Source organism: Myotis yumanensis, unplaced genomic scaffold, assembly GCF_028538775.1.
Source record: "Myotis yumanensis isolate MYYU_CA2020_CCGP unplaced genomic scaffold, mMyoYum1.0.hap1 SCAF_7, whole genome shotgun sequence".
Taxonomy (NCBI): domain Eukaryota; kingdom Metazoa; phylum Chordata; class Mammalia; order Chiroptera; family Vespertilionidae; genus Myotis; species Myotis yumanensis.
Window position 1 is genome coordinate 18,035,990 of NW_027223758.1, and position 23,679 is coordinate 18,059,668.

General features: G+C 41.2%; 1 protein-coding gene across 1 annotated transcript in view; it reads right to left on the reverse strand.

The window, feature by feature from the left end:
• Positions 1 to 23,555, reverse strand: part of SEC23B (SEC23 homolog B, COPII coat complex component) — a 46,134-nt gene extending 22,579 nt beyond the window's left edge. The window contains exons 1-11 of the mRNA XM_070419853.1: positions 23,161 to 23,555; positions 18,154 to 18,388; positions 16,117 to 16,174; positions 13,384 to 13,470; positions 12,039 to 12,275; positions 11,632 to 11,717; positions 10,650 to 10,794; positions 9,856 to 10,014; positions 9,152 to 9,267; positions 3,687 to 3,810; positions 2,144 to 2,224 (exon numbers count right to left, since the gene is read on the reverse strand). Coding sequence (XP_070275954.1) covers positions 2,144 to 2,224; positions 3,687 to 3,810; positions 9,152 to 9,267; positions 9,856 to 10,014; positions 10,650 to 10,794; positions 11,632 to 11,717; positions 12,039 to 12,275; positions 13,384 to 13,470; positions 16,117 to 16,174; positions 18,154 to 18,374 — 1,314 coding nt within the window. The 5' untranslated portion in view covers positions 18,375 to 18,388; positions 23,161 to 23,555. The remainder of the gene's footprint in view (positions 1 to 2,143; positions 2,225 to 3,686; positions 3,811 to 9,151; positions 9,268 to 9,855; positions 10,015 to 10,649; positions 10,795 to 11,631; positions 11,718 to 12,038; positions 12,276 to 13,383; positions 13,471 to 16,116; positions 16,175 to 18,153; positions 18,389 to 23,160) is intronic.
• Between the last annotated feature and the right edge of the window lie 124 nt (positions 23,556 to 23,679).

Sequence of the window (23,679 nt, forward strand, 5' to 3'; positions counted from 1 at the left end):
TTACTTCTATGTTACTCTGAATCCACCGAAAGTGCACACTATCAGGTGAGTAGAGCTGATATCAGTGTGGTCTTGATATAAAGCCATGTCAGGAGCTTATGTACCTAGCCACAGAACCAGCAATCTCAGGGAAGTAATGGTCAGATGGGAAAGGGAAGATTCTGAAGTGAAATTCCATAGCAGCTCTAAGGTGGAGAGTGTCATCCACTGCCCAATCAACGGAGAGAACAAACTCCGTTTCATCAGTGTCAGTGAAGCAAGACTGTAAAATGGATGGATTCGTGGATATTAGTCTTCCCTTTTAGTGGCATTTCTAAAAGCAGGTAACATCTGCTGAAAGAGCCACACCCAGGAAAAATGGTAAAGAAGAAAAAGAAGCTTGCGTGCCTTTCTTGCCTTGCTAACCTATTCTCCCGAATTTCGCTCCATACCTACCAGCTCAATTTTTAATATATGAAATTTCTGAAAGTTTCAAATGAGAAATCAAGGGGTTCAGAGTATGCCAACCCAAAATATACCACTCTCATACAAGGATTATTTTGAGCTGAAGAATTGAAAAAGAGCAGACACAAGAAAAACTCTCTGCCTTCCCCTCTCTACCAGGAAGGGGAGAAAGATTTTTTTTAAATGTTATTTATTGATTTCAAAGAGGAAGGGAGAGAGAGATAGAAACATCAATGATAAGAGAGAATCATTGATCAGCTGCCTCCTGTATGCCCCACACTGGGGATGGAGCCTGCAACCTGGGCATGTGCCCCAACCAGGAATTGAACCGTGACCTCCTGGTTCATAGGTCAATGCTCAACTGCTGAGCCACACCACAGTCAGGCAGCAGAATGATTTTTAATCACCAAAGACAACATTAGATGCTTATCAGCCCAGAGGAATCTACAGAACAAACCTTGCTGAAATAACCTTACCTTCCATTAGTTCCTCCCATATATCTACTTTTCTATAAATTGATACCCTAAAAGCTCAAAGTCCCTTTTCTCTGTCTTGTCACTTTTCTACAAATTTATTGTTCTTTTGTTAAGATGATACTAGTTCCAAGTTCTACCCAGCCCTTTGAGTTATTCATCACTGAATATATATGTGTGATATGTATATGTGTGGTACACATATTAATAAACTTGTTTGTTTTCCACTTGTTAACAGGTTTGAACAAGTCTAATTTGCAGAGCCCCAGTCAATGAAGCTAAGAAAACTTTTTTCTTCCCCTATAGCTCCAAGGCCCAACATGGCCACAAACCCTGCAGAGCTCCAAAGGTACATTTTTTCAAATTCCTTACATGAGCATTTGCCCTGCTTTTATCAGAGGAACTATAATGATTCTCTCTCATCACTGATGTTTCTATCTCTCTCTCCCTCTCCCTTCCTCTCTGAAATCAATAAAAATATATATATTTTTAAAAAGTTAACAATTACTGATTCTGAATGGTGGGTATACAGGAGTTCATTTTACTTTTCTTTACACTTCTCTGCATGTTTGAAATTTTTACTCAAGGAACACAAATGCCTGCATATACAAGTGTCATCCACTGCCCAATCAACTCACAATGCTCTGTGAGAAGGGAGACAAAGATATTATCTCTAAGAGCAACAAGCATAGGGGTTTATTACTGAAGGATTTTGCTGAACGCTTACCTTGTGCTAACTATAATGCTTTGTGATTCGTTGAACCCAGTGACCCAAACATGGGTAGTGGGGTCAGAGGGACCTACACTCTAGCTCTTCCATATCAGCTCTAACCCTGTGCAAGATACTTAACCTCTCGGCGCCTCCTCACTGACCCAGCGGTTCTCAACCTGTGGGTCGCGACCCCTTTGGTGGTCGAACGACACTTTCACAGGGGTCGCCTAAGACCATCCTGCATATCAGATATTTACATTATGATTCATAACAGTAGCAACATTACAGTTATGAAGTAGCAACGAAAATAATTTTATGGTTGGGTCACAACATGAGGAATTGTATTTAAAGGGCCAGAAGGTTGAGAACCACTGCTTTAGACATATAGACAAGTGGAAATAAAACCCCTCTCAGAGTTCAAGTAACACAAGGCAAGGTCATCAAGCTCCGACATTTCTTATGGGCTAATCCCCAGGGCACAGGAGGTAAGGGTAATGGAGAAAGTTTTCCTTACATTTTCTGACACACATGGTCCTTTCACATTCAGAGATACACAAGGACCAATGGCTCCTGCGATCTTCAGTTCCCGAGAGGTCTAAAACAGAATTAAATAAGAGTATAAAGTTAGAAATCATTGAGAACCACCCTGCTCTCACTAAAGCCTAGAGGAAAAACGTGGCAGCATTATCATTCCACCAAGAGGAAATCCCACATGGATCATGGTACAAATGCTCTTAAGAGCTTTTCCAGGGCCACTGTGATCTGATTAAAACTCTGGTAAAAATCCTCTCTTAGAAACTATTATCTTTGTTCCAAAGTTGATGCAACATTTTCAGCTTACTCAACACTGAAATCATTGTACACATTGTACAATTCTAACAATACTACATTCTTTTCTAATTCCATGTGTACAGTCATAATTATTTACAACTTCTAAACTGTGCATATACTGCTTTGCGTTGCTTTAAAAATAATTAATTCAGGTGCTCTCCCTCTCAGGAGCTCGCTTACACCTCTCTTCCCTCTCAGGCGTACATCTCCTAAACTCTTTGAGTTCCCAAGAGACTTGCAAACAGAGAAGCAATTGGGAGCAGTAACTCGTCCCAGGCTAACTCCCCTGAACTTGTCCCCTTTTCTCTGACTTTTCTGTGGGCCAAAGCAGCCCCAACTGGGTTCATTTCTTTCCTGTAACATTTCTAGAGAGCCAAAGCAGCCCCAACTGTTGCTTCTTCTATCCCTAGCCCTTCCTTATTTCACTGTCCCCAGCTTTAATAAACACACTCTCAAAATCAGTGGGGGGAAAAAGGGAAAAAAAGGAAAGAAACAAAACACTTAATTCATGAACTCCAACATGATGACAAGACCAACAAACACACTTAAGACTTTTTAAATGAAATTCACTTTAGCAAAGTCCATACTTCTTCATATTAAAAAATACAACCTCAAACATTTGAGAATGTTGAAGTTTAACAAAGATGATTTAACAATCATCTCCAACTCTCAAAGTACTGATTTCAATCGTATGTTCTATCAGCCCCTTTTAATGTTTTTGCAATGATTTATAGTCAAGTATATAGGACCCGATCAGTCCTAATGGAAAAACAAAACCCAAACACACTCTGCACTATTTTAGAGCACTCTGGCTTCACTTGGGGCAGACACTAAGCATAAACCAAGGTTCTGTGCATGCAGTGACCCATACTGACAGCTGGGAGAATGCTCCACACTGTGGTGCTGCCTCTGTGCTCAACTCCCCAACCCTTCTAAGCCTACTGTCCTAGAGCAGAGCCTACAGGAGAGCCAGACAACTCTTTGTTTAGAACATTAATTTATAGGCCATCCTCAGGAAGCCAAGGGATAGGAAAAAAGGGGATATCTGTACTATTTTCAACAATAAAGATACATTTTTTAAAAAGGAAACAAAGGAATAGAAAGAATACACGTTGTTGACAACCTTTTAATTTACCTGTGTCTCACGGGTTGGGGTTTTCACAAGTCTGACTACTAAATAAGTAAGAACACTATTCTTCCATTAAAGTTTTAACAGTTTACTGTACCTTTACTTCTAAAGTAGCACCAAATGCCATTCGGAAATCTCCATTAAAGTCTTTACTAAAAATTCTTTGGAATGTCTGCTTGAAGAGAGATGTGTTGAAAGAATCTCCCATCACCATGTAGCCTCTAGAAAAGAAAAAAAGCTAGTATTTAGAATGCCTGAAAGCCATTCAGATGTTCCCTCAGTACTTACAAACAAGAATTTAAAGAGGAAGGAAGAAAAAAAGAAACCATGTTCATAAAAGCGCTAACTTAAATGGAAACAGAAAAGTCAATTTGTACTTAAAAAAGACACTACTTGCCAGAACCGGTTTGGCTCAGTGGATAGAGCGTCGGCCTGCGGACTCAAGGGTCCCGGGTTCGATTCCGGTCAAGGGCATGTACCATGGTTGCGGGCACATCCCCAGTGGGGGGCGTGCAGGAGGCAGCTGATTGATGTTTCTCTCTCATCGATGTTTCTGGCTCTCTATCCCTCTCCCTTCCTCTCTGTAAAAAAATCAATAAAATATATTTAAAAAACAAACAAACACTACTTTTAAAACATAAAGAAAAGAACACTTTAGAACAGTTCTGTGTTTCGATCACTGTGGCAGTTATACAGATCTATAGGCATGGCAAAATCTCAGAATTATACACACACACACACACACACACACACACACACACACACATGCTTGTAAAAACTGGTGAAATCCAAGGTCTGTAATAGAGCTAACTGTATTGTGTCAATGTCAATTTCCTAGTCTGACATTCCACTCTATATTTATGTAAGATGGTACCACTGGCAGTAGACAGATGAACTACTTTGTCCTATTTTTTAACAATTTGTGAACCCACAACTATTTCAAAATAAAAAGTAAAACCAAAACAAAACGAAAAACAAAACCCAAACATCTAATCAATAAACCCAAGGGTGCAGGTTTTAATAGGTCATCTACTGAGAAAACATCCCCAACTCTTCTCACAAGTCTTTGGTATGGAAAAATACCCAGGCCTGTGGGAAATCCTTTTCAGTTTAATTCATTGCCTCAAAACAGTGAACCCCTGGCTTTACATGACTTTGTTTTCTAGTTTGCAAATATCTCTATTCATCTCTTTTTGAAGTTACAGAAAAACATTGTTCAAAATTTTTCGCCATAGCTGGTGTGGCTCAGCTGGATGAGCATTATTACATGCACCAAAAGGTCACTGGTTTGATTCCCAGTCAGGGCACATGCCAGGGTTGTGCACTGGATCAGGTGGCAGCAGAATGATGTTTTCCTTACTCTCTCTCTCTCCGCTCCCTCCCCCTTCCTTGCTCTCTAAAATCAATAAAAACATATTAGAAAAAAAATGTCAGCATTTCATGTTATTTGGGCAGATGAGCACAGCTTGATATGGATTATGCCTCCAGCATTAAATAGATCTCAAGCCCTAGGCAGTTTGGCTCAGTGGGTAGAGTGTCGGTCCTCGAACTAAAGGTCCCGGGTTCATTTCCCAGTCAAGGGCACGTACCTTGGTTGCAGGCTCGATCCCCAGCCCCCCAGCCCCAGCTGGGGTGTGTGTGGGAGGCAACCAACTGATGTGTCTCACATAGATGTTTCTCTCTCTGTCTCTCCCCCTCCCTCTCACTGTCTCTAAAATTCAATGGAAAAATATTCTCGGGTGAGGATTAACAAATCAAAAAATTTAAGGCCAATAAATATAAGCTCCTCCTCTTCCAAATAAACAGAATCTAAGAATAGGGAAGAATACAAGATAATCTGGTCCAGCTATTTCAGTGTCTAGCTCCTCCACTGATAGTGATTGCTATTTGGCCCCAAATATCTACCCTCCCCACCTTCATTATCATAGGATCCGTGGTTTCCTGGAATAAAGACTGTTGCCCAGACTGCTTTGCATGTGGCTGTGTGACTCAGCTTTGCCTACTGGAAGTGGCCTTTGTGATTTAAGGAGGTGGGGATGTTCCTTCAGGAAGGGACATGTGCTTCTTCAACCCTCCTCCTTCCTGCTGTTATAACATGGCTAGAGCTCAGTAACTATCTTGAACCAGAGCTAGTACATTAAGGTAGTGGAGCAGCAGAGGAGCCTTAGCCCCTGATAATGAGAAAATCAATATACCTGCCCTGCTGCATACCTCCAGTGAGAGAGAAAAATCTGTTTGGGATTTTCTGCCACAGTCACACAAACCTAATACTGACTCACACCCACCCTCTACCAAAACACCTGCCAGGTTATCATCCAGATTAGACGCTTCCAGCATCGGGAGCTTACGTCCTCCTGAGGAGTCCATTCCATGCTTAGATAGTGCTGACTGCTAAGAAAGGTCTTCCTTTACACTGAGTCAAATTCTGTCTCCAAGCAGCTTCCACCCTGGTTCAGATTCAACTCTTTGGTCACATACAGATCTGATTCCTTCTCCACTAAACAGGCATGCAATTGTTGAATATAGCTCTCACACCTCATCTATCTTCTAGCTCCTTCAATCATTCTCCATATGGCATAGTTTCAGGCTGTTTCCATCACTCTTACTGCTCCATTTTGAATATTTCCAGTTCCTCTATACACCCCCTTTGAACAGAAATGCTCAGAATGAAAGATGATACAATGGAGATAAGGCGTGACAAGCACCAAGGAAATCAAGACGATGATCTTCTTTGAAGATAATCAACTCCTATAGCACAGTGTCGGATCACCTTGTCTTCGCTGGAAGTCTTCCCAAACGGTTGGCTCATTTTAGGTGAGCTATCAACTAAAACTTCTAAATCTTTTTTTTGAAATGTTACTGGTAACACACTTCCCTGATACTATATTTATACAAAAGATGATGTGAGCCCTAGTCCGTTTGGTTCAATGGATAGAGCATCAGCCTGCGGACTGAAGGGTCCCAGGCTTGATCTCCAGTAGGGGGCATGCAGGAGGCAGCCAATTAATGATTCCCTCTCATCATTGATGTTTCTATCTCTCTCTTCCTCTCCGAAATCAATCTATATTTTTTAAAAAGGTGATGTGACCTAAATACTAAACTCATTCAGGAGTCAAAGACCTTACTGAAAATCTGATGGAAGTGATGGTTCCTCTCCACAGAAGAAACATACATACACATAAACTCTGGTGTACAAACTTAGGGATATTCACAAATACACCACAGCTTTGGTGTGGCTATTCCAAGTCAGGAACTCCTGAGGGCACTGTAGGAGTTCACCATATTAAATGTGGCTCTCTGATATAGCTAGTGTCACCTAATACGTCTGCTGCTCTCCAATACAACTTCAGGTGACTTGGGTTCCATCTTCTTCTCTCGCGTCTTTACTCAGTGAGGACCAGCAGCATCATAGGCCCTCACACAGCCCTCCACCAGTGCTTCTCAAACTGTCCTGTGCATACAAATCACCTGGGATCTTATTCAAATGCAGGATTAATAGGTCTACACCAGTGGTTCTCAACCTTGGCTTCACATTAGAATCACCTGGGAACCTTTTTAAAACCCTGATTTCTGGGCCTCATCATCCGGAAATTCTGTTTCTTTGTTACTAATGTTGTGGCCCCACCCCATAACAAAGAAACAGAATTTCCAGAGGATGAGGCCCAGAAATCAGGATTTTAAAAAGGTTCCCAGGTGATTCTAATATGAAGCCAAGGTTGAGAACCACTGGTCTAGGCCCTAGAGCAGGGGTCCTCAAACTTTTTAAACAGGGGGCCAGTTCACTGTCCCTCAGACCGTTGGAGGGCCGGACTATAGTTTAAAAAAAACTATGAACAAATTCCTATGCACACTGCACATATCTTATTTTGAAGTAAAAAAATAAAACGGGAATACAATATTTGTATTTGCATGTGGCCCGCGGGCCGTAGTTTGAGGAGCCCTGCCCTAGAGACTCTAGGGCAGTGATGGCGAACCTATGACACGCATCAAAGGTGACACGCGAACTCATTTTTTTGGTTGATTTTTCTTTGTTAAATGGCATTTAAATATATAAAATAAATATCAAAAATATAAATCTTTGTTTTACTATGGTTGCAAATATCAAAAAATTTCTATATGTGACACGGCACCAGAGTTAAGTTAGGGTTGTTCAAAATGCTGACACGCAGAGCTCAAAAGGTTCGCCATCACTGGACTAGGGTAAGGCTCAAGATGCTGCGTTCCTAACAAGCTTTCAGGTGGGCTGATGCTGCCTGTGCTCAGCCATACAAGTACTAAAGGTCCACACCAGTGGTTCTCAAATTCTGCTGCTCAGAATCACTTGAGGGAACTTTAAAAATGCTGATGTCCAGGCCACACCCCACACTAATCAAGTCAGAATCTCTGGAAAACAAGATCCAAAGGGAAGAGTTTTTCAAGTTCTCAGGTGATTCTCCAGCTTCAGATCAGTGCTGTGCATCAGTGATTCGTTCACTTTCACCTGCACCACAATTCCCTGGAGAGGTGCTTAAAACAGACTGCCGGCCCTGGCCAGTGTGGCTCAGTGGGTAAAGCGTTGGCCTGCAGACTGAAGAGTCCCGGGTGCAATTCTGGTCAAGGGCACATGCCGGGGTTGCAGGCTCTAGCCCCAGGAGGGGGTGTGCAGGAGGCAGCCAATTAATGATTCTCTCTCATCATTGATGTTTCTCTCTCTCTCTCTCTCTCCCCCTTCCTCTCTGAAATCAATAAAAATATATTTTTAAAAAACCAACCGACTGCTGAGTTGCACCTCCACAGTTCCTGAATCAGGTCTGGGTGAGGCCTGAGGATATACATTCCTAATCAGTCCCCAAGAGTCTTGAAGGTTGCTGGCCAGGCATCACTGCACTTTGGGAATCATGGCTCTACACCATTGATTCCCAAAGTGGGCGCTACCGCCCACTCTGTGGGCGCTGCAGCGATCCAGGGGGGCGGTGATGGCCACAGGTGCATGGAGTAACTGGGGGCGATGAGTAACTGCTATTAAAATAAAAAATTAATTTCCAGGGGCTGAGTAATATTTTTTCTGGAAAGGGGGCGGTAGGCCAAATAAGTTTGGGAACCACTGCTCTACACTGTGCGCACGTTATGGACTTAGGATCTAAGTCAGTGCGCCTTGGGATGCACCCTCTAAGCTTAGCGCATGCTCAGTGATAGACACGAGGAAAGGTCACTAAGCCAGGTGAAGGGTCTCCTAATTGCTCTGGCATTTGGACCAATTTCTCTTCTCACAAGCAAGTGCTTTGCTGAAGGCCACATACTTCATGCTTGCTTTCTTTCCTGCTCTAGTATCTATAACAACTCTAAGAAAGAAAGGAAGTTACTCTGATAAAGATTTGTTCGTAGTGAACCCTTGAGACTTCCTTTTCACCAGTGTTTCTTCGTCCAACCGGCCCACACACCTTCCCAGCCATGGAAGCCACAGCCTAGACCTAGCTGAATACTTAACTAAGTCAGCCTTGTCCTTTCCTATTGTTGCATCACACATTTCTTTTTCCTTAAAATAAACACTCTCGCGTTTCCAGGTGTTTGCTGTCAACATACCCAGTAAGATTTGCACAGCATTTCATCTCCAAAAGTCCGGTTTGATCAAGGGCACAAGCATAAATATCAATGCAGTGGCCATTTGTAGCAGTTCGATTAGCAAGCATTTCATAGTGCTGTGAAGAAAAGTAAACCAGCTTTAGGAAACAGTAAAATTATTCCCCAGATATGCCTTATTATTCCAAAGGGAAATAATCAAATATAGGGATATGGAGATAGTTTTTAAAAAAAAATCCAAATAGCCCTAACTGGTTTGGCTCAGTGGATAGAGCATCAGCCTTTGGATTGAAGGGTCCCAGGTTCGATTCCGGTCAAGGGCACATGCCTGGGTTGCAGGCTTTATCCCCAGTAGGGGACCTGCAGGAGGCAGCCAATCAATGATTCTCTCTCATCATTGATGTTTCTATCTCTCTTTCCCTCTCCCTTCCACTCTAAAATCAATAAAGATATATTTTAAAAAACAAACAAAAAAAATCCAAATAATTGAGAGTTCTCAATCTCAAAACATTTTTGGCAGTTTTAAAGCCACCTACTCTAAGTTCTCAGTAATTTAACAGCAGCCAAGATCTGCAAGGTCATCCCAGCAAGAGCAACTTGCTGACCATGAAGCATGGCCTCAGCAAAGTAGCTGCCACTCCAGAGGAGCCTAAACCCAGCTCTGGGCTACCACAACTTGACTACAGCCTGTATCCAGAAGCACCTACCTTGGTTGCTTTCTTCATGAAACGTGCGTTATCTTTCTCAATATCATGCCAGGAACGAATAGGAACCTTTAATTCATCTCCAACCACCATTCCAGGTCCTTGGGTGGGGGGACCCCCTGTAAACAACATAATCCTGGCTCCGGTGTTTGGAAAAGTGCCCTAAAACAGTAAATGGCAGCATTTTAGAAGCAGACAACTCCACCTCCAGTATCTTTCTGTTTCCCTGAAAATATACTACAAACATGAGTTCTCATCAGCTATACTGAATACCAATATTGCAGAATAACAGAGATGACAATGCACAGAAGCAGCCATATCTCTTCCAACCTGAAGGTTGTGTACATTTTTATTAATTTATTGTGAGCACTTAACATTGCCCTAATTGCGGTGTGTTTCTCATGAAAACTTGGTAAATTTTAAAACATCGAGGGCTTCTTCAAGGTGGATAATAATAACTGAAGCACTTTCTGGTAAATTAACAGTCAGCTGACTTAGGTTGCAACTGGTTCTCAAGCACAGTTTGAAAGCTACTTCTGAGAGCAAGTATGCATGGTTTGAAGCAGGGGTCCTCAAACTACGGCCTGCAGGCCACATGCAAATACAAATATTGTATTTGTTCCCGTTTTGTTTTTTTACTTCAAAATAAGATATGTGCAGTGTGCACAGGAATTTGTTCATAGTTTTTTTTTAAACTATAGTCCGGCCCTCCAACGGTCTGAGGGACAGTGAACTGGCCCCCTGTTTAAAAAGTTTGAGGACCCCTGGTTTGAAGAATCCAGTCAATTCTCAGTTACCTCCAACAAGCCAACAGCAATAGACAAAGCAACACCAGTGGATCGCAAAGGTCTCTTCCCCTGATTTACGGGCCATGGGTCCCTCTGCAGCTCCCCCAGAAGGTCAGTGAGGTTCATGTCAATCTTGTGAACAGGCTGCAGAAACCTGCATGATTTTGAATAGACACATTCATCCTGGTTTTAAAACGTACTCAGGTCTTCAGCTCTAAGTAATACATATTTACTGCTCTTTAAAATAATTATTCAGAATAAAAAAACTTGTAATTTTTTCTTCCAAGTTATCTCTAACTACAAAAACAACTCAAAGCAATTTTATTCAAAAATACATCTTAAAGCCTAATATGTAGCAATTTATACGTGTAACATGGAAAAAATCAATTTAAATAGGTGCGAATCGTAAGGTTCATTATGTGGACAATCTTCATCATTCTGAAGATTCATAATTTGTGTTTCTCTTGAGCCTTGGGAGTAATAGAGAGTAACACTGGTTTCTTAACAGCATAAGAGAATGTCCCAGCAGGTCAGGCAATGCATTTTATCATGTTTGCTGAATATTAACCCGGCCCAGGGCAGCCCCAGACACTCAAAGGGCTAAGTGAAGTAAGTGCCTGATTTCAGGTTTGAGGACACCCAACAGAAGCCTTTTCAGTTTTCCCAGATTTATGAATCAAAAAGGACAGCAGCCATGTGTTTAAGAGGAGGGGCACAATGGTCTCAAACCCTTTGTAATGATACAAGGCTAACAGGAAAAGCATTCTGAATGAACTTGCCACACATGTATGTAAAAACATTTATAATTCAGTTACATATGATACACAGATACTGCTGTGTTAAATACATTATTAAACATTAAATATCATTTAGACCTAATTTATTTTTCTCTAAAAATAAGAAACTAAAAATTTTAACATTTTTCTTCCCTTGAGTGGATTGCCCTGCATGCCAACTACTGTATGTGCAACACTCTACATCGGTACCTCACCTGCTTGAAACAAAAGGGTGCTCCTGTGGTTGAGCAGGTCTTGCTTGTTGCATGGGCATGGCAGGCTTGGTCAGGCCAAGCATATCCTAAAAAAGAACCAAAAAGACTCATTTCCTCTAACACTGAAAGCAAAGGACTAATTAATTTTTAAGAAATACCCTTGCACCCAGCCAGTGTGGCTCAGCGGCTGAGCATCGACTCATGAACCAAGAGATCACCAGATTGATTCGTCAGGGCACATGCCTACAGGTTGTGGGCTCGATCCCCAGTAGGGGGCATGCAGGAGACAGCCAATCAATCTCTCATTAATGTTTCTATCTCTCCCTCTCTGTAAAATCAATAAAAACATGTTGTTTTTTTTAAAAAAAAAACTTTGCTCCTGCTTGTATACAAGTTAAAGCACAAACCTGTATCTGTTTTGCAGTTAAATCCTTGGTCCCTCGGAAGACATAACTTTTGGAGATTCCTTCACAGCTGAGTTCATGAACCTGCACCATCCTCCCAAACGTGATCAAACCCACCAGAGCGTCTGGAGGAAGGAGACTCAGGGACATTTGTAGAGATTCTTTGAGTGCTTGAAGGTCCTCTTCTTCTAGGCATGTGTCGACCACATAGAGGAAGACTAGAGGAGACTGTGGACCTCGCTTTATGCAGAGAAAAACAGCATAGTAATCAATATACAAATAGACAGATCGAGCTCTTTTAAGTCAAATCAGTATGTAAATAACAAGTCTTCAACTATATTTACTGTCCGGGGATAAGAAGAGCTAAACAAACATCATTTAATAACAGGTTCTATTAAAGCAAACTGGAAAAAAAAACTAAAAGAAAAAAACTATTTGTATCTAACAAATTATTCCACGTTTTTGAAAGCCTTCTAAGTATCAGACATTGTTCCAGGTCCTGGGATAACTCAGTGAACCAAAGCAGCAAAGATCCCTGCCAGCCTCAAGGAGCTAACTTTCTGGAATGGAGAAGGTAAGGGGATTGCAAATGCCAGGAGTGTAGGTAAGGGGCTGGTTCTAGTATTAAATGGCAGGTCAGGGCAGTCTCATTAAAAAAGTAACATTTGAGTAAAAACCTGGAGGACAGGGAGGGAGGAGGATAAGAGTCCACCTGAGCACAAGTGAGAGCAAGGCCCACAGGCAGAGCATTGCAGGCATGCTTGTTCCTGGCATGTTTGTTCCTGGCATGTTAGGAGGCAAGACAAGGAGGCCCATCTGGCTGAATGAGGAAACTAGCAAAAACTGAGGTCGGAGTGGTAACACAGAATTGGTTCACAAAGGGTTGTGACACTATCTGTTACTCTGGACAAGGGTAACACATGGAAGGAGAGTTGGAGAATGCCCCAGTATTTCAAGTGAGAGGTGGTGGCTGGCCCAGGATAGCAGCAGTGGGAGAAAATTGGATGGATTCTGGATAAATTCTGAATATAGACCCAATGGGATTTCCTAATGGATTAGATATGGGATGAGAAAGAAAGTCAAGGGTGAATCTAAGGTTTTTTAAGCTGAACAACTAGAAGATGAAGTACCATCAACTGAAATGGAGAAGGCTGTGAAGGACAGGGTTTGAATTTATTCAGTGCTACCTCTTTTTTATAGCCTTCTCCCAAGACCTGAAAATGCCAGAAAGTGCACACGAGCCATAACTTAATGTTTAGAATCTTGCTGCCCTCATAGCTTTAACTCCACATGGAAGATAAAGCATTTCAAGAGAATCTCAATATTTAACATTAAATGTGCAACAAACCTGTATCATGTACTCAATTGTAGAAAACTGGGGCATCAATTCAGCAGGCTGATTCACCTCAGATATGCCTGTGTAAGCTGGAGGAAACTGAAGAGATGAAAACAAAGCCATGTTTTATTAGGGTCAAAAACTTTGTATGTTATACCTTTTATTTCCCATTTGTAATAATAGTTAATGATAACATATTAATTTTGAAAACACAAAATAAGTATATTACTAAAATACAAAAATCAGAATTTAAAGTCTATAACCATGCCTTATATTTACATTCCATTATAACATTTTTTAATGCAGCTTTAGGTTAATTGTAACTTCTAAATGATTAAAAAATGCACTATTAAAAACCATTTTTAAGTGTTGTCCTGCAAACTAAAGGCAGAGATTTTAGCTGTATCAATGGTCTATGCAGTGGTTCTCAACCTTCCTAATGCCGCGACCCTTTAATACAGTTCCTCATGTTGTTGTGACCCCTAACCATAAAATATTTTCGTTGCAGCTTCATAACTGTAATTTTGCTACTGTTGTGAATTGTAATGTAAATATCTGATATGCAGGATGTATTTTCATTGTTCTCGACCCACAGGCTGAGAACCGCTGGAAGACCAAAGCTTTTATTTGGGTTATTTCAGCTGTTATCAATAGAGTAATACATGTTTGCTGTAGAAAAATTGGAAAGTACAGGAAAATATAAGAAAACAGAAAGAAAAAACCCTCACAATCCTATCACCGTGAGGTAGTCACTGTCAACATCTTGGCATTTTTACTTGCAGACTTTTCCTACTTACGCACAACTGAGGTTGTCCTATATATACAATTTTGTGACCTGCTTTTTGCGCTTAACATGCCACAAGCATTTTCTTGTTTTTAAAACTCCCTCCAAACATTTTAAATTCATAGTTCATAGGTTAAATTTTTCCCCCCAAATTTTTATTACAGTAAAATACATATAAATTTCACCATCTTTATCTTTTTTCAGTGTACAGTTCAGTGATCTTAAATACATTTATAATGTTGTACAACTGTCTTCACCATCCATCTCCAGAACTTTTCATCTTAAAAAAGTGAGACTTGGAATCTATTAAACAACAATTCTCCATTTTCCCCTCCCCCAACCCCTGGAAACCACAGTTCTACTTTGTGACTAAGAATTTGACTACTCCAAGTACCTCATCAAAATGGTATCAGAGTATTTGTCTTTTGTAACTAGCTTATTTCATTTAGCATAATGTCCTTAAGGTTTTTCCAAGTTATGGCACATATCAGAATTTCCATTTTAAGGCTAAATATTGCATTGTAGGCATTATACCACATTGTGTTTTTCCATTTACTTGAGTTGCTTCTATTCTTTAGCTATTGTGAAAACGCTGTTATGAACATGGATGTACAAGTATCTCTTCAAGACCTTGCTTTCAATTATTTTGGGTACATATCCAGAAGTGGAAATGTCGCATCATTTGGTAAGCATCTCTAATAATTAAGCATCTTTTCAGGTGCTTATTGGCCACTTGTATATCTTCTTTGGAAAAATATCTATTCAAATTCTTTACCCATTTTTTAATTAGGTTGATTGATAGTTTTTTGTTCTTTGAGTATTAGGAGTTCTGGATATTAATCTCTTACTAGATATATGATTTGCAAGTATTTTCAGCCATTCTATGGGTCTCCTTTTTACTCTGTTGACATTGTCATTGGATACCTTAGAATTTTCACAATAAATTATATTAAACACAGATATCAATTCAGAATGTACTAGGAGCCCTAGTTGGTTTGGCTCAATGGATAGAATGTCAGCCTACGGACTGAAGGGTCCCGGGTTTGATTCTGGTCAAGGGCACATGCCTGGGTTGCAGGCTTGATCCCCAGTAGGGAGCGTGCAGAAGACAGCCAATCAATGGTTCTCTTTCATCATTGATGTTTCTCTCTCTTTCCCCCTCTCTGAAATCAATAAAATATATTTTTTTAAAAATGTACTAGGAGGTAGAAATGTTTAAGATTTATATATACTTCTGAGTCTCTCATGGAAATAATTTGGGAATGGTATCTGCTTATAGTTTCCAAGCCTATAGTTACTCATCAACTCTACATTATTCTTTTCATCCCTGGGCTTATTGTTGCAATATCTGAGAATGAGACTGCTAATTGTAATTATAATAAAATATATGAATAAATAAATGCATGTTTTTATACCTTAAGATCTACTAGAGCACTGTACATTATGTTGGGCACAAATTTTTTCTGACAGCTTTATTGTGGTAGTTTATATATCAAGAAAAACCATCCATTTTAAATGTACAATTTCATGACTTTTTATAAATGTACAGCATTGTGCAATGATCACCACAATCCAGTTCTAGAACCTTTCCATCATAGGCACATTCATTTTAAAGAGTCTTTCTTGTGACTTGTGAGCACCTTCTAGTTTAGTAGTTTAAAATTTTTAAAGTCAAAAGAAGCCCAACACTGATACTTGGACTCTAAAAGTTAGAAAGATCAGAAAATGGAAATTCAGTAATGTACACTATCCAATTAGAATAAACTGAAGTCAAATGAAATATAAACAACATATCTGTTCTCTTGTGGTAACATATTCACTGCCTACAGAGAACTTATTAGAGCTATCACCTTGAGTTTAGCAGAAATTGCTGCCTGCCAAGGCACAATTCAACATCACTTAATTTTTTCCAGAGTAGTACAATTCAAACAAAGAAAATACTTTAAAAAATATTCACATACCTGATTTCTTTGGAAACAGAAATTACAGGCCCAAAGTTTTGCCCGATAATCAACTTGACTGTGGAAAAAAAAATACCACAACTAGGTAACATGTTCAATTTTAAGGTAGAAAGCATTCAAATATAAACTTCAAGTTTAGTAAATTGCATAGATGTGATTCTATATGGGTGTATGGATAAAGGTATGTAACACATTCACTGCAGTTAAAGTTCTGGCTGTTAAATACAACAAAGGTTTCCTTCAAACAGCAGTAATGAGACATTTAGTAAGTCCTTTTTTCTTCTTTTCCAATTTCCTAGATATTTAAAATGGCTTATATCCTTTTGCCATGTTATCTTAACATAGTCGTTGTAATTTTTCTAACATCTTTATTGTTCAGATATGTGAAACTACTAAATTTCAATACTAAGAAGTATATTTCACATGGGGAAAAACTTCCCAGGCTTTCACTTAGCTCACTTGAAGAAAGGTTGAGCAGGCATGCTTCTGAGTTGATAAAATTCCTAGAATTGGTTCAAGATACTTTAGTTGCCTCCCTCCCCACTCCACTTTCTACATTTAGAAAATTAACAATAAGTGACTATCATTTTAAAAGAAGGCAGCAACATCTTATATGTGGACACATTACATAAAGCAAGGGAATGGAGTAAAAAATGTTCCCTCATATAAGAATTTTATCTGTTAAAGAATATTAATGACATTCTTCACCTATTTAAAAATTCTTTCAGCCGTAGCCGGTTTGGCTCAGTGGATAGAGCGTCGGCCTGCGGACTGAAGGGTCCCGGGTTCGATTCCGGTCAGGGGCATGGGCGTTGGTTGCGAGCACATCCCCAGTTGGAGGTGTGCAGGAGGCGGCTGATCAATGTTTCTCTCTCATCGATGTTTCTAACTCTCTATTTCTCTCCCTTCCTCTCTGTAAAAAATCAATAAAATATATTTAAAAAAAAAAAATTCTTTCAAATAGTACCCACATTTAAGAGAAATATCATAGGGACAAAAAAATTTATACTTAACAATAAAATCATTAAGAGTTAAAATTTCGCCCGTAGCTCAGTTAATTAGAGTGTCATTCTAATACACCAAGGTTGCAGCTCTGGTCAGGTCACATAAAAGAGGCAACCAATGAATGCATGGGTGGGTGGAGCAACAAATCCATGTCTGTGTGTGTGTGTGTGTCTTTCTCTCTCTAAAAATCAATCAATAAATAAAAATTTATAAACAAACAAGAAAAGAGTTAAAATTTCTTCTATTATATCATCATTATACTAAATAGGTATGAGAAAACTGTCTAAGCTTTTTGATTTTTTTTTAATGCTTTAAAGGGCACCAATAAAATCTAAAATTCACCTAAATACAAACTGAAAATCAGCCCCAAAAAAGTGAATTTCAAATCCTTTCCCTCTACTTCCACCTCATTCCCTCATAAATTCTAATTTTATCTGAAGGGAGATCACTTTATTTTTAAATTTTTATTTGATTTTGAAAGAGAGTGAGGGGGGGAGGGAAGAAGGGAGGGATAGGAAAGAGAGAGGGAGAAACACGTTATTCTACTTACTTATGCATTCATTGATTGATTCTTATATGTGCCCTGACCAGAGATCAAACCTGCAACCTTGGCAGATCGGGACAATGCTCTAACCAACTGAGCTTCCTGGCCTGGGTATCAGGGAGATTTCTAAAAGCATTCATCAGCTAAGAATCTCACCATCACCCAGCCAGTGTGGCTCTGTGGTTGGGGTCCACCTATGAAATAGGAGGTCATGGTCAGGTCCCATGCCCAGGTTTCGAGCACAATCCTCAGTAGGGGGTGTGCAACCAATCAATGATTGTTTCTCATCATTGATGTTCTATCTCTCTCTACCTCTCCATTCCTCTCTGGAATCAATAAAAAGCATGTTTAAAACAAAAAAAAAGAATCTCATCATTTACTAATCTCAAATTTGATGCCTTGCCCAAATTCAATCACTTAAATGAGAATCACAGAAATGTCATAATTTACTGTATTGATCATTTACTAGTTTTAAAATGAATTCATACCAAAGTGGATTGAGAATGGCTTTGCAAGTTGGCCTGCTGCACAGCACAGGTTCATATTGTACAGGGGGCAGGTCTAGACGTTCTTTCAAAGGTGTAAGGAGACAAGCCAAAGGTACAACCATTCTCGTAGCCTCGAGACGGCTAGAAGGCCACACATTCCAACTGAAACGCACACCATCCCGTTCTTCATTCTGCTGAATGAACTCCAGATACGTTGCCATAGTCTAAAAAGAAACTGAAGATAAAATTTTAATTGTATGTGAAATTGTCAACTAAACTTCAAAGACAAAAAAAAAAAAAGGTCCCCTAGCGCAATGTTTAACACTAAGTCTGGAAGAACCTGTCACTGTAGGATGACAACACTTGCTTCCCGATGACCCCCAAAAGCTGATTATCTTTGACTACTGTTCGTTCCTCAACCTTCCTCTCTAAAACTTAAAAAAATAAAAGGAGCAGGAGGCTTACAATCATTTGATCATCTCTAAGCTGCATTTAAACCTCATGTCATCTCATCATCTCAGCCAATCATTTCAGCTCCTTGCCCAAGGGTTAGTCTCAAACTCTGTTTCAGCATCCAGCTACCTTCCTCCCTAATCTCTTTCCTTCCTTGCTCTACTAAAATAAACACTACTAAATTTTACATGTCAAGTGATCTTGTTTTTGTGCCCTTTTCCCTTCTCCCTTTGTTACCTGTGGAGGAAAGAACTGGATATTGATATGGGAATCCAATTCATAATGGGAACAGCCACCAGTTCTGAGTGAATTTTTACTTGGAATCACCAAAATTACAAAGGAAAGTTTGCTATTATGCTGAGTGACTTCCTCACCAAGACCTCTTTACTCTCACCATGGTTGCTCATGCCCATGCCTTGAGAGATTCCAGTAATAAAATAGTCATTCAGACTAACCTTTTCAAACCCCAATAACACCAACTCCATAGAATATTTTATACATCCTGTTTATATCCTAAAATGCAAGCTAACACACATCTCAGCTATTAGGCTTTAAGAGAACAAGCACCTCAAGGGGAAGCAAATTAAAGAATCTACAATATTACTGGCCTCTAGTGCTCATTTCATACTGTGCTGAATAATAATTGTCTCCATATTATTATCAGAAGCGCCTTACTGTAATGATTTGAACCAAGATAATAGTAATATATGGCTAGAAAAACGAATGAATTAGTCTACTATACATAACCTACCCACAAAAATTCCAAATATTTGTTCCGCATGCAACTCTATGGCATATATTTGTTATTTCTGGCAAAAGTGGGAAACTGAAGCACTGTACACAGGAGGCACTTCTGTAGCTTCCTGGATGGCAAATGGATATCATTCTAAGATCACAGTTCTCAGCAAGTACCTCAACAGGCTTCACTGGCTACTTCCCTTCTCAAAACAGGTACTGGCTCTATCCAATGTCCTCAAGCAACTACATAGTAAAACCTGCTCTCTCAGTTTCCCACTGTCTCTTCCCCTCATGCCTTCTTCTACAGCATGTATTATTTAACAAAAACCAAAAAACATTTTTTATTTTTCAGTTACGGTTGACATACAATATTATTTTAGTTTCAGGTGTATAACCTTGTGATTAGACATTTAGGCAACTTACGAAGTGATCACCCTGATAAATCTAGCACCCATCTGACACGATATGTAGCTATTACAATATTATTGACAATATTCCCTATGCTGTACTTTACATCCCCATGACTACTCTGTAACAACCAATTTGTACTTAACACCTTCACCTTTTTCACCCATTCCCCTAACCCCCCTCCTATCTGTCAATGATCAAAATGTTCTCTGTATCTATTAGTCTGTTTCTGTTTTGCTTGCTTGTTTATTGTTTTTTAGATTCAATTGTTTGATAGATATTTATTGTCATTTTATTGTTCACATTTTTTATCATTTATTTTTTCTTCTTTTTAAAGAACCTCTGCCCTGACCGGTTTGGCTCAGTGGATAGAGCGTCAGCCTGCGGACTCAAGGGTCCCAGGTTCGATTCCAATCAAGGGCATGTATCTTGGTTGCGGGCACATCCCCAGTAGGGAGTGTGCAGGAGGCAGCTGATCCATGTTTCTCTCTCATCGATGTTTCTAGCTCTCTATCCCTCTCCCTTCCTCTCTGTAAAAAACCAATAAAATATATTTAAAAATAAATAAATAAATAAGAACCTTTAACATTTCATGTAATAATGATTCAGTGGTAATGAACCCCATTAACTTTTTGTTGTCTGGAAAGTTCTTTATAGATCCTTCAATTCTAAATGACAACTTTCCTGGGTAGCATAATCTTGGTTGTAGGTCCTTGCTGTCGTCACTTTAAATATTTCTTGCCACCCCCTTCTGGCCTGCAAAGTTTCTGTTGAGAAATCAGCTGACAGCTTTATGCGAGCTCTCTTGTAGGTAACTAACTTATTTTCTCTTGCTGCTTTTAAGAATCTTTTAACCTTTTGCATTGTAATTATGATGTGTCTCAGTATTGGCCTCTTTGGGGTCATCTTCTTTGGGACTCTCTGGGCTTCCTGGACTTGTATGTCTATTTCCTTCACCAGGTTAGGGAAGTTTTCTGTCATTTTTTCAAATGGGTTCTCAACTTCTTGCTCTCCTTCTTCTCCTTGCACACTCATGATGTGAATGGTGGAATGCTAGAAGTTATCCCAGAAGCTTCCTATACTATCTTCATTTTTTTGGATTATTTTTCTTATTGCTATTCTGATTGGGTGTTTTTTGCTTCCTTACATTGCAAATCACTGATCTGATTCTCGGCTTCACCTACTCTACTGTTGATTTCCTATAAACTATTCTTCATTTCAGTTAGTGTATCTGTTAGGTCTGATCAAATAATTGAATTCTAAAGATCAGTTCCCAGGTGCACAAAATTCATGCATGGGGGGGGGGGGGGGGCAGGGCCCTCAGCCCAGCCTGCACCCTCTCAGTCCGGGACCCTTTGGGGAATGTCTGCCTGCTGGCTTAGGCCCGATCCCCTAAGCCGGCAGGTGGACATCCCTCTCACAATCCGGGATCCCTTGCTCCTTACCACCTGCCTGCTTGCTCCTTACTGCTTGGCTTGCTGCTGCTTACAACCTGGTTTACTGCTCCTTAGCACTGCCATGGAGGCAGGGGAGGCTCCCACCACTGCCGCTGTGCTCACCAGCCATGAGCCTGGCTTCTGGCTGAGCAGCACTCCCCCTGTGGGAGCACACTGACCACCAGGGGGCAGCTCTTGCATTGAGCATCTGCCCCTGGTGGTCAGTTGCATCATAGCGACTGGTTGTTCTGCGGTAACGGTCCCTTAGGCTTTTATTATATAGATTAGGTCATCTGGAAAACCAAAATGGTGCCAGCATCCAGGGACAAGAGGAATCAGAGACTTTAAAGGACTCTGGGTGGGCTTTTTCGGGTGGAGAATTCTCTGGGCAGGTCCAGAGGGGAAAGATAATGGTCTTAGCAAGTGGAATGTAATATAAGCAAAAGGGAATGCCGATTGTGAAGAGGTCTAAAGGTCAGTTCCCAGGGGAGGGACTCCCTCCCTCTAATGCATGAATTTCGTGCACCGGGCCTCCAGTTAACTCATAATCCTCTAGCCCTTTTGGCCTCATGCATTCCTTCTCCAGGGACCCTAAAAGTATCCTTCACACTGACTGGCTCATTTTAATGGTTTCCATGTCTGTTTTTGTTTTGCTTATGTTTTTATTGATTTTAGAGAGAGGAAGGGGGAGGGATAGAGAGATAGAAACATCAAGGAGAGAAACATCTATCGGCTGCCTCCTTTAAGCCCCCTACTGGGCAGCGAGCCCACAACCCATGGGCATGGGCCCTTACCTAGAATCCATCTGGTGACCTCTTGGTTTATGGGTTGATGCTCAACCACTTAGCCATACCAGCAGGGTTCCATGTCCATTTTCATGCTGTTTAAGTTCTAAGTTCCTTCAGCATCCCTATAACCATTGTTTTTGTTTTTTTTGGAAACGTTTCCTGTCCTTTCATTTGGGGTTTGTCTTCAAATTTTGGCTGCTTCCCTATGCTTCTTTCTATGTACTTCGGTAACCTGCTACGTGCCCTGGACTTGGTAGAGTGGCCGTGTGTAGTAGGTGTCCTCTAGGGTTCAGTGGCACAGCCTCCCAGTTCACCTGAGCTGGGTGCTACAGGTACGTCGGTGTGGGCACTGTCCTGTTGTAATTGAGCCTTGATTGCTGCTGGCATCACCGGGAGGAACTGACCCCCAGGCCGATCAACTTCGAGGACCTGCTGTGACTACAGCAGAGGTGCTGCTGTGCAGAAACTGACCTTCAAAGCAGGACTTGCTTCCTTGGGCTTTGGTGCTCAGGGAGTCTGCCCTTTAAGTGTGTCAGTACAGCATGGATTCTTAACCATGGGCACATAACCCACTCAGAATTTGAGGCTCAAACAACCTCTGAAACTTAGGCGAAATTCTGTGCGTCAATGGCTGTGCATCTAGTACCATCTAAGGAAATGGTTCTATGGCTTACGCCAAATTCTCAAAGGGGAAGGGGATCTGAAGAGATTAACAGCTGAATGAATGAATATGTGAAAGGGCTGGAAAGATCCGAGAAGTGCCGGACAAAAAAAAAAAAAAATCGGAACCCCTCTTACTCCATCCACCAAGGCATAGAAGACACAGAAACCAAGTTTAACCAAAAGTTAAATCCAAGGCAGTCAGAAGTCCGGTGTTCTAGTTTCAGCTCTATCAAGAAACAGAAGTCATTTCACGCGAAACGCGAGTTCAAAAACTGAAAAAGGGGTCTGGGTCCTTTCCCACCCCTCCTTTCAGAGACCTCCCTAATCAGAAGCCGGCCTGCCGCCTGGAGAAAGCCGGCCTGGCGGGGAAAGCGTCACTCTCAGAAGACCCCTGGATCACCAATTGCACCCGTTCCTCTGCCCACGGGTAAAAGAATTCACCCCGGAAGCAAACCCTTCGCCGCCTACACTCCCACGCCTGTGCCCTCAGACCTCTGGCCCCTCCGGCGTCCCCCACTCACCTGGCCGTAGCCGTCCACCTGGCCGCAGCCGTCCGCACCTACAAGACACCGGCAGCAGCTCCCACCGCCAAGTCCAGCTCAGCTCTAAGTCGATTGGTCAGCGTCTCTGTGCGTCACTCCCGGCGCCGTCCACGGGCCAATCAAAAAGCGCCTCCTCCGTCAGGCAAGCGGAAGCAAGACATTCAGAGAAGCCGCGCCGCCATCTTGGAAAAGGGCAAGACACTCGTGCCTCGCTCTACAAAACCGCAGTGCCTCAGAACATTTCTCCACGTTCACCGCTAAACGTTTCCGCTTTAGAAAACCTCGGCGCCAGCCGGACTGTTTTCTAGGCGCAGCCAGCACGCCTCAGGTGCACGCTTTGATCCAACATGACATCCGCCCGCTTCAGTGGGAAGGTCCTCTCATCACCTTAGTTACAGGGAAGCGAGAACGGTGACGTATGGCCCCGGAAGAAGGGGTGGCCCTGCGCAGAGGAAACTGAAGCCGGCCGGAAAGAGGCGTCAGCGCGCGGGAAAGGGT